Below are 12,121 nucleotides of genomic sequence, written 5' to 3'. Positions count from 1 at the left end.
TTAGACATAAACCAAGGTTATTTTATTGTATTTGTACTCGTAGCATACTTGTTACTATAGCATATACACAAACCATTCCGCAAACATTTTAAATGTTATTATCTGAAGGGTATACGAGATATTGATTGAATCTTTGAGTAGCATTCAGGGGTCAAGTTACCCTTGTGTAGTATCCGCTTATCAATTACAATACAATTATGTAGTATATCAACCCATTCTCGCTAACTCTATGCAGCCATTTTGTTTTGTTCATATATTCCAGTTTTAAAAATAGCCTTATATGCGATGTACACGTGTACATAATGTATGGCCTTTTGACTGCATATAATGTCTGTACTTGCCTGTTGTCAATGACAAACATCCGTGTTTGTATGTTAGTGATTATAATTCTGGATGGTCCAGACCATACCTTGTGTAGTATGATTCCAGAACATACTACACGACAAATATATAGGTATAAATAGTAATGAAGTTCCTCATTCCGATTTACGGTCGAAGAAAATGCCGATGATGCGAGCTCTTGTGATGATAACTTTGTTTAGCATCGTTCTCCTGGTTGATCTGACACCCGGAGAAGGTATGTCTTCTTTACAAGTTGATACAGTCACTATGATCGATGGGATACACCAATACATGTCCTCGATAATCACTGATCTTTCTTCATTTACAGTCGAACCAGTACATTCACATATTTCTATAATACATGTCTATTACTCATCACATAAACAAGGTGATCTAACCTGAAATCCAAGCAGGGTATTCTGCATAGTGATTAAAATATAACACAAAGTATTTATGGATAAGTGACAATTGGTTGATCTTAGTATACTTATGGTATAAAGGAATTGTGTAAATTGTACAATAATAAACACTTTCAGTTGATTTTGAAAAAAACAAAAACACTGACTAGTCCCAGAATGACGAAACAGCTGCATGATGCAGCTTGGTCCTTAATTTGACTCTGTTGTATAGTTCTTAATTTGTACGGAAAAAGGGTTAATACTTGTGTTTTTTAGCAGAATTTGAAAGAACTAAAAATACATTTACCAGCAATAACTTTGATTAAACATACGCGAGTTATTTGATAACTGTAATGAGTTGGTGATTTACTTGTACAACAGTCATTACGTTTTATGTACAAAAACATGTCATGTTAACATAATCGACAAAAATAGTATAACGAAGTATATATATCCTTTTGCACTAATGACCGTCTACATATACCTTCCTTGCTAGCATTAATGCTAAATTTAAAACTGCTACAAGCTGGATACGTGATACCTTATGAAAATTATTCAGTTGTGTAATCACTGATTTTCTGGAATTTATAGCTAGACGCCATCGAGGACGGCGAATCAAACAAAAGGTTGTTCATGAATTGCAGGAAATGAAAGTACATGTAAGTATTGTTTTATAATATGTAATAGTTATCGAAATGTTTGCGTGTGTGGAGATATCTCTGTTGTCCGCATACCGAACATTCCTCATTATATAATAGGGTATTACATGCTTTATCAGAATATATGCCGTAACATATCACGTCTACCGGTGTTAGATGTTGTACGTTTTGGCCTTGATGATCATACATGATGTGCCATTAAATATCAAGAAATGTAATTGAATTTATTTAATTTTTTTCAATTTAGTCAGGATGTCTTAAAGCAATTGATGATTTTTTATGCATTGCCTAAAATAGTTGATTTCATTTTATTCGATGTAGTGGTATATGGCTATCTTCGTGCCTCTTCATAAATTGTCTTTGTCTGAGTTTCATGGCGTCATTTTAAACTTAATTATCAATCTCCTAAACAACGTTGCATCGTGTTATTATTTTGAATTAACAAAGAAATAGCACAATTTATTTCTATAGCGATTTTTGTTAATTTGATTAACGAGTTTTTGCATTTAATTCAAACCTATAAATATAGAGACGTCGGTTTCATTTATTTAAATAAAACATATATATTTATATCTGTTTTTCTCAAGTTGCCAATGAAACATACCGAGTTATTTTTATTCTTGCCCAACTGATTTCTATTTATCTTGGTAGGTGGACTGTTTGTTTGCGGAATTAGCTAGATCAACGTCTGTATTAGAATTCGTGTACGATAGAAAAGTTGACGACAATTGTTCATGATCAAAGAAGGAACAGGAAGAAGTCGGACACATGGAATGGCCATATTGTCAAATATATTGAGATAAATGTATTGACATTGCTGTGAAAATGTGTTTGTCATTGATTGTTTGGAACTTTTAAACATCAGCAATATTAAAAACACAATAAAATAAAGATGTCTTTAGTGTTTCTTGGATGTCATAGTTGATATCAATATTTGGAACGAAATATTATTTTATTACTTGGGATTCATAAAAAGTAATGGTATTCTATTTCACATTTATTTTTCAATACCATGTTACACACTTTGTCTCGCTTACGTTAATGCTTTTAATTAGCGTGTTGAATTTGAAAGTTAATTGGAGGTTTAAAACAACTGAACATTTTTTTCTGTTTCTTTTTTTATTATTATTATTTTGTTACAATGCGGCTTTGTAACATTCATTCAATAAGATAGAGCATTAGATAATCCTGCCAACATTCGTTTCCCTCGTTGGTCAGTAATATACGTCAATACATTATAACAATTGCACGTCTGATACGTATTGTAAAATGTTTTTGTTATCTGCAAGTCTATATCCCGAAAGATCCCTCCAATACATTGCAGAATTTGCGCTCTACGTTACGATATTTTGTTTTCATTGTTGGGACATTTCCTTCAGAATAGGTTAAATGATTCACATATCCTGATTTAGTAACATGATAACACTTCAAAGCCAAGCCAATCATTATCTTTGATCTAATGTCTTTTTGTGATTTGGTTTTTCGATAAATAAATAAAAAAAAATATGGACAAGGTACCAAAATCCCTTCATCAACCCGACTTGTAAATTTTTTAATGAAAAATGATCTAATTCATGGTTAGAATGATCTAAATGTAGTTACGATAACACCGTGTTGATTAGATCATGATCTTTATCTATACTCAACGAACCACCCACACAATATCCAGCTACAATGAAAGTCTGGATGGTTTGTGAATACCGTTTAACACACATCGTGTATACTACTGTATACAATTTTAAATGCATAAGATAGTTTATTGTTATGTGTCGTGATCAAGGCACTGAGAGCATTGGTCGAAGTGCTCTAATAAATTAAATGAACAAATGACAACCTTGTGCCTAACATGCATGATTCAACTTTGGAGTTTGGAGGAAAACAATTAAAATATCAAAAAATGATGCAAGGGAAAGCATTTAAAGATAATACAGACATGTTAACAAAATCTTAATGTGAGCTGGAAATCCATGAAACAGGAGCAAAATAAAAGCAATAATAATAACCATTTTTGTGGAGATCATCGCAAAAGTAAAAACAAAATAAGGTCAATTGTTTCAGAAGAGTAGATGTTTTCAACCTAAATTACTGCATCTGCCATGGCAAATCTTATTATGTCATATTCTCAAACGAGGTTAACAAGTAAGTCATCATGTATACATGTACTGATGAACGCTCAACACATCCAATTTCATATTGCGAAAATTGAATCTTTTCAAACAGATCACTATGACGATCGTGAAAGACTGAATGTAACTAACATAAAATACCTTGTATATCTGCATACGAGTTTAAGGTTAAGTATATCACATGGTGAGATTTACTTTCGTATTGTTTCCATTGTTTTATAAAGATATGCTAAATGAGAATTGTTTCTTTCATATTGCATTTATTCGATTTTCAAATGATGTATTTTGTTGAAATAATCGCTAATTAAGTATATGCATCCCACAAAAACAAAACCTGCATTTATGAATTTGTGAAACCTTTAACGAATTCAAAAGCATTTCATAACTTTACGAATGAAACTTATCGCACTTCAATAATGCATCACAAAGATCAAATGAATGGTGTACATTAAGTTGCATGTAAATCATTGAGTTGTAATATACATTGCTTTCTGGTGCAAAACTCCGCTTTCTTTGTCTAATTATCTGAGCAAAAGTTGGGTTTCCTGTAATAACCGAAGGACAAAAAGACAAAAGATATATTCTTAATCATTGATATATATAAATATATACGTATTGTCTTAACTTTGTTTGAACTGTGAACATACATATTACAACATGCCCAGACATCAACATCGGCGATTTTATCAAGTTTATATTTTGTTACAGATAATAAATCACATACATAGCACAGCCTAGCTGAATTTAATAATAAATGCCTTTGTGTATGCTATGTAAGTTTCATAGATATCACGTTATGAATAATTATTCAACCAAAACCTGCATTTATGAATTTTTGAAACTTTTAACTAATTCAAAAGTATCGCCTATAAAATTTTCGTTTATTGTTGTTATTCGATCGCTTTCAGTTTTGATGATTAGTAAGACCACTTACAACATTACATTTCGGACCTGTACATTTGTGAAGGGTCTATGACATATTCAATATTGTCAGGAATAAGTTATCTGGTTCAGCCAAGTAAGTGCAGGTGTAAATGATTAAAGCTTTTCATTCTATTCAGTGACGAACCGTTACATTTTGCCAAAATAATCAGAAGATAATTTTATTCTGTTGTCATCCGACATCAACATGAGAACAGAATCATTACCTCAACTCAAATTCAATCAAACTGGGACATCAGAATGATTTACAAGGACACTCATGAAAAAGTACAAGGGGAATAAGGCCACATGTTCATTAAATAATGTCACGTTCCCGAATAAGAGCAAGGTATACAAACCAACAGAACCAACAACTAAAAAATAATAAAACACGTCCAACTTCATATCACACGACATATTTCTCGATTAAATCATTTTGTCAATCATCTTCATGAATGAAAAATGCATGGATCATAGGTTTCAAGTCCAGCTTTGAGGTTCATCTTCCGTGCAGGAGGTCGGCAACAGACAGACAAATTTATAACACAGGGTTTCGAGAGATGGTGGTTGATGAAATTATAGGGATGATTTTTACGACCGTCATCAGGAAATATTCAATCTTATTGTGCTATGTGATGTTGAACCTGTTTGATGATCGTTAGCAGGATTGATGGTTCTGTTGATGTTAACAATGTTTTCAGTGTCAAACGTGATATTATTTATTTGACCAAGATTCATTTTGAGGGTTTCTATATGAAGTAAAAGAAGCTTAGCATTTCTGAACACCTGGTCTTATTCTCCTTATTCTCTCAAATAAATCTAGTTTGAATTAGTATCATGTTGACGTAACGGTATTTTTGTGTTGCTGTTGACACTCTTTGTATTTAATACATGTAATACATAAATAATACCTTTCACTAGTTTGACATAAAGAAAATGTTGACATCACTTTTAATCTTCTTAAAGTGTTTTATTATTATTATTATTATTATAATGTTGATCGCAGCAGTTTGACGACTGATTTTGATATATGTATGAAGGAAGAAAGTGTGTCAGTATTGTTTCGGAATAGAGATTTCTACCACCTTTAAACATGAGACTAATCGTCTATAATTTGTTGCTTTATTAAGCTTTCATATTTGGGATGCTTAGTGTTATGAAATATGCATGTGACTAAACTTATATATTTTATACTACTCTCGAGTAAAAATAGACCAATTTAGCACTTTGTGAAAAACCATTCTTTATATACTTTTAGAGAAAACTATTATACAAAAAAGTGAATGTCACTGATATTCAAATAACAATCTGGTTCAACATAGGAATCCCGAATTAAAAGTAACTAGCTTTGGTTTAGCGGTAATGTATTTCGTAACTGATTATGTCACTTCCCTTTTCCGTCTGATCACTTATGGAAAACAAAGCAAGGACAAGGCCACAAACAGCGAACTGTCACTCTTCTGTAAAAGAGGGAAGTGAAAACAGATTAAAATATCTTCATGCATTAATTAAGAGTTTCGGATACATTAAATCACACTTCAAACAAGAGGTCCTGTCTCTCCTCCGAAAGGAGGTTAGATGCACTCTTTGTACAAATCAAGATTTTCTTCACTATTCCATAAGAAGAAGAATTTTAAAGAATTAGCTCTATCTCAACTCTCATGTCTGGCCCCAGGTGGCGAAAACCACTGCTCTTACAAAATTGATTCCTTTCACGAAAGCATGTCTCAGATCAAACTGGGACTAAAACCGAGCATTGTTGCATCAGAAAAAAATTGTTGAAAAAAGTTTCCCTTATTTGGTCCCACCCCTCCTGCCCGATGGGACCGAGGTCTCAAGATTATACAAAATCAAAATTGCTTCTCTTTCACACAAGCATGCTTCAGACTATATTGGAACACCATCCAGGTATTCCTATAGAAGGATTTTAAAGAATTTAATCTCCTATTGGGCCCTGCCCTTTCCACCAAAGGGGGCCGAAACATATTGTTATAAAATAGAACTAATTCACTCACAAAGGAATGCATCAGATCAAGTATGAGAAAAATTCCATAATTCCTACAAGAGCAGTATCTTAAATAAACTGGGGGCTGAGACCCGCCTTTATACAAAATTGATTTCTATCCACCCACGAATGCTTCAGATCCAAACATTTTCACAAGAGAAGTATAATTTTAATGTCCTGAAAACTTCAAAACTTTATTTAAATGTCAATTTTACATGTTGCAGTTGATTCAACATGGCAGTGCCTTTAACCACTATCCGATTTCTGAGTAACAGGTTGTCTCCTGACGCACAAACCTGTAACACTTGTTCTGGGTAAGTGTTATGGTCTTCATTGTAAACTCATTAAGAAATATTCTATTTCTTTGTGAGACATGAAGCTAGGCGTATTTGATGCGCGTTAGGTTGCTTGCTGGTTCCACAGTTGTGTACATTGATCTCATTTTAGACGTATTTAGAAATTTGCCCTAATTTCCAAATGCGGCCCCACTCCATGGATCATAGAACCACTATTTACCCCAAAAAGATTCAGTCCAGTTTCGGCCAAATTCAATCATTCCTGCAGGGTAAGTAGTAATTTGAAGAACGCGCACTAATTTCCCCTCGGCCTCACCCTTCAGGCTCAGAGGGACCCAGACCATCCCCCGTTTAAACGAAATCATTTACACTTCCCTATTGCTCACTCGGCCATTCGTTCCTGGCGAGTTAAAATTGGTCAACAGCTTGCTGGTAGATGTAAAATAAAATGGAGTCGAAATTGAATGTATTCTTCAGTATTCCAGCTGTATAAAACAAATATAAGATACAAAGATTAAATAAGAGTCACATGAGCCTTAACGATTACCTGAGGTCTTCGGGCCTTTAGACGGTTTTAGAGCCTGTCCATCTGTTCCGGCGTTGGGACAGACAGAACAGAACTGATTTATGCATATTTACAATTGACCTGAGCAATTGGTCGGATTATTCAGACGTCGTTTAAATATTGCAACACATTTGACCCCTGTGACTGAAAATAGTCCAAAGTCATTCATTTGAACAAACTTGAGACTTCGTCACCATTAAAACTCATGTTATCAACTTCTATTTACCCATTACGTAGAAACGCAGTGATGAGCTAATAGCTTCATATTGTAAATATCAAAATATATTTGACATGGCGTACGGAATTTGGCGTTCTCAAATGAGAACAAGGTATGCAACAATGGAACTAACAGGCAAATCAACGAGCATCAAATACGTCCACTTTCATGTCAGGGAAACAAAGAAATACAATATATCTTAATGAGATCACTATGGCGACCATAAAACTGTTGTTTATATGGATTCTTGTGATGTTCAGAGATTCGGTTTAAACGGGGAAGGTCCGTATCCTTATCACTATAGGCTATATATATGATTATAATACCGAAGCATGATTAGCTAATATTTCGTCGTTTTAAAGACTGCATACTGTACTTTTTTTATCAAGCAAGTCCAGTTCTTTTTGTATAAGAAACGTAATAATAACGCCTTATCTGCAAACAATAACACAATAACATGCCTGTCATATAAATCTTACCATCAGGATCAAGGAAAACTGACTTGTGTTTTGTTTTCATTTTGATTTCAAGCTGCATTTTTTTAACGAAACCCACCACTCAGAAAATGCATTCCTTGCAGCATTCTGTAGCATAGTTTTCAAAAGAATCCATATTTATCTTGAAATTTACAGTCCGATTAACGGACGTGATTTCACGATATTTAGAATCCTTCCTGAAAATATCTCGTAGCTTAACATTTGGTATAGTTTGACCATAGTTACAAGTAGAGAAAGAACAAGAACAAGCTGACGGAGGACTTTTTGTAAGGTTCTTATTTCCATTGATAAATGAAATGTGTTAAGATAACTTACACGCATAATGCCTGACATCTATTGCTGTAGGTTCTACCATTCCATCCGCATACTGGTTGATAAGTGTTTCTACAGGGGCATTTCGGCTTACAAGGACACCTTCCCTTGCAGGCCACCTTGATACCTCTGAGAAATATAACATAATTTATCAATGTTTATGCCAAGGAAAAGAGAAGTTTTCAGAGCGATAAAACACCATAGTGATGATCTATATGTCGCTTTCCTAGTTATGATATAACCTTTTTAGTTTTAACCAATCGGAACGATGCTTTGTGTTCATTATGTTGAAATTCATTCATAGGGTTGGTTGTATATAGATATACGTGTAAATTTATATAGAGCATGCTTTGTATGTATTGATATTCCGATATCCGATATGTTTATTAGATATTACATAATATCAGCGCCAACTTTAGAAAATGTCCAGTTTTCCGTTGCTTGGCAGAAAAGTGCAGAAAAAGCAAACTAGAAACAATTGATGTAAGTATGCTCCTCTAGCATTCGAATGAACAGCGTGTTCATTTGCTATGTAGGTAGTGCATAATGATTGCACGTGTTCGCTGCCCTATTGTAAAGTGGTAAGAGGTGATTAAATTTATTATATAATTTTTGCTCTTCCTGAATTACATTGCATTTTTAATGTCTTCTTTGGCACTTGCATAATTTTGGATTTAATGGAGTGTTTGCCCCTGTGAGGAAGGCTTTTGGTTCTTTTTTTCTGGCTGAGATATACCATATTGATTAAATGGATATAGTACTTATAATTACTATACCCAACTGCTCAGCATCATGTTTGTCGTCGGCAGTGTACAAATACTTCAACGAAGTAGCACTATGTTATTGACTTAAGTTCCGTACTGTCACAAGACAGCTTACAGGAACATATCGCAGCCTCCAAAAACACGCGATCTCACCTCCCAGGCACAGAACGTTAAAAATGAGGAACTAAAACTGTTTCCATTTCTAAATGACGCAGTACAGGAAAAGTCTACAAGGAACGCGTGATAGTACTACACAATAATTATCACAACACTATCTCACACAGAAGAAGACTATAAGCTCTGTTGGACGAATCACTACAGAAAAAGCCTCATGGGGACTCGAGTGGTATTAAGATTACGTTCACAAGTTCCGACATGGCAATGACAGTGAAGTGAACATAGGTGTCATCCAGTAGTGGTGATGGGATGCGAGTACACAAAATATCCGGGGTTAAGCGAACAAATGAGTGCCCATGATATCTATGTGAAATAGTTAACATTTGTTAATGGGATAACACAATTCGAATGTTATGCAAAGAATGTATGTATATGTGTTGAATCACGCTAGTTGAAGTCATAGGAGGACGGTGCAAAATGGTGTCAAACTTGTAGCATAACCACACATAGCCTTACGTCATAGACAGACTGTGCTCAGATTTGAAAGAGAATTACATAAAATCTTAGATCAGCTTCAGGCAATGTCCACTGGTGGCGAAATGTGTTCACTTATAGAGTATCACACAAATCATTTCGTCAGCTAACATTACAATTGTGATCTTGGGTGATATAGAAAAACAAGTCAGTTAAGATGATGCACAGTAGTGATGATATCATCTGTAGTCTTGGTTTTATCGATTTGGACAAATAAACTGAATTGATATCGAAGTTATTACTCCTTTACAATGAAATAACGTTAAGCCTTGCAATGATCGACTTTAGCAATGTTACCTTCGATTAGCAGTACATTCATTTCTGTACGTCCTTTTATTGATACCACACACGTGACTGCGGTAGCACCGTGCCCCTGATAAATATAACACAATCAAATACAACACTGCACACATCATAATTCTGGAGATATATTGTACTTCTGTTCTACAATTATTTTTACATGGAAAATGTTCAAATATTGCTAATAGTATATTCGACTGTTTTATAGAGCACCATCAAATCAAATAAGTAAAATTTGATTACACTTTAAATACATATCGCACCATAAGACATATGTCAAAAAATGCATGTTTCGTTTTTGTTAACTGATATCTATTTACACTCACATAACCAAAATGTACTATGACATCTCTTATTTATCCACAATCAAATTACGAATTGCAATACTTACGTATGGACTGGATTTGGCACATCTGTAAATAACAAACAAGTACTAAAAGTGCTACCAGTGCAGTGTTCATCTTGGATTTTTTTTTCACAATATATCATACTTAAAGCGCATCATTATATACAGGAATTTCGTCACGTGATCACCTTGTCACCGTTATTAAGTTGCATAATATATGCAGCAAATGCAATTAATTCACGAACGCCTTGTTTTCTCTTGACAAACCGTTTACGAAATGGAAATATATCCTTATATGTGTCAACGGTAGTCATTTTATTGTCGGTAACTTTCCCTATTTCATGCAGCTTGTTATATAAATATACACAAAATGTTGTAAAAAGTCTATTACACATTGCCGATGTGGAAAGAGTTAGATACCTTGACTTGGCAATTATATATGGCGTTAACGTAAACGTACAAATATATCTCAGTCTGAACTTAATGATAATTACCAGTTACAATTATGTAAGAAGATAAGTAAAACGAAAGCACGGGCTCTTTAGCATCACTGACGAGTCAAAGATGGACAAAATGATTATGAGATTTATTGTCTGACACTGACCGAATAAGTATTTTCACGGCGATAGTAACCTGTATGTTACATTGTATTTTATACACTTGCACTCCATGTTCTAAAATTATCAGAAATATGCAAATTACTAAATTTATTGGATTATTGGACTATTGAACTTCTTCATCTGGATTTCGACATTTTCCCGATCCTCCCTAAGTCGTCTGATGGACTTTCTAGGACCTTGGCATCAGTGATGAGTCTTAGAATGATCAAACAGCTGTATGATACAGTTCAATTAGATGGCTCTGTAATATATAGCTCTAAGATTGTATTAAAAGGCCGTAATTACTTGTGTATCCTTTCTATGATATTTTCATGGTCCCTTAAATGAGTTTCGACTGTTCAAAAGACATGAAATTGAGTTAAATTACTAACATAGAATAGCCCGAGCTAAATACTGTATCATGGACAAGGAGATGAAATTTTCAATATTCGCCACACATGTTGATTTTAATAGAAATATAAACAATAAATAATTGATGATATAAACCTGCACTGTGTTTATACTAAAGTAAACCATATGGTTGGTCGGTTGATGTACCTTGACAAGTAGTTGGTGGAGCTGTTTTTCATGTAAATCCGTTCATTTGCGTGATACAAGGGTGATGATATCATTCCTAAGAAAATAAAAATAGAAATTAATTTCCTCAAATTTCGACAGTAATTGATGGCAGACATCAATAACTTATCTGAGGTCTCCAAGTCTTAATTATTGTTCTTGTCTTAATTAAACATCGTTCGCACGTATATTATACATTAACATTAGGATGATTTAGAGACATTAATTGGAGGAAGGTGTATACACTGACAGGTTTGTTTGATTTAACTAAGTGATGTACTCCGTTTGCAAAATAATGATATCTTCAACCACTGGAAAGTTTTTAGAAAACATTATTTTTCTTTTTCCTTTTCATGAAAATTTTCTCCCCTTTGAAGATTATGAAGAAGCTTTGGAATGGCAGAAAAATATGCCCTTCTTAAATTTAAATTAGACTTCAACTACGAAAAAAAATAAAAAAAAAAATAATAATAAAGTTCATCACACCGAAGTGAAATTTGAATTGTTTTAAGCTGTTATATCGTCTGAATGATTTCATGAGAAATAT

General features: G+C 33.7%; 1 protein-coding gene across 1 annotated transcript; it reads right to left on the bottom strand.

Moving 5' to 3' along the window:
• Positions 1–5,851: 5,851 nt before the first annotated feature.
• Positions 5,852–10,538, bottom strand: LOC132547995 (double-headed protease inhibitor, submandibular gland-like; the record flags this gene model as incomplete). Its single annotated transcript, XM_060211809.1, has 4 exons — positions 5,852–5,906; positions 8,342–8,467; positions 10,051–10,126; positions 10,445–10,538. Coding segments are annotated over 4 exons (351 nt in total), but the record flags the coding sequence as incomplete, so codon positions are not given.
• Positions 10,539–12,121: the final 1,583 nt, after the last annotated feature.

Source organism: Ylistrum balloti, unplaced genomic scaffold (genome assembly GCF_031769215.1).
Source record: "Ylistrum balloti isolate Yb309-2 unplaced genomic scaffold, AGI_CSIRO_Ybal_v1 Utg369992, whole genome shotgun sequence".
NCBI classification, from domain to species: domain Eukaryota; kingdom Metazoa; phylum Mollusca; class Bivalvia; order Pectinida; family Pectinidae; genus Ylistrum; species Ylistrum balloti.
Note: the sequence above shows the minus strand (reverse complement) of the source record. Positions and strands in the feature narration are given on the sequence as shown.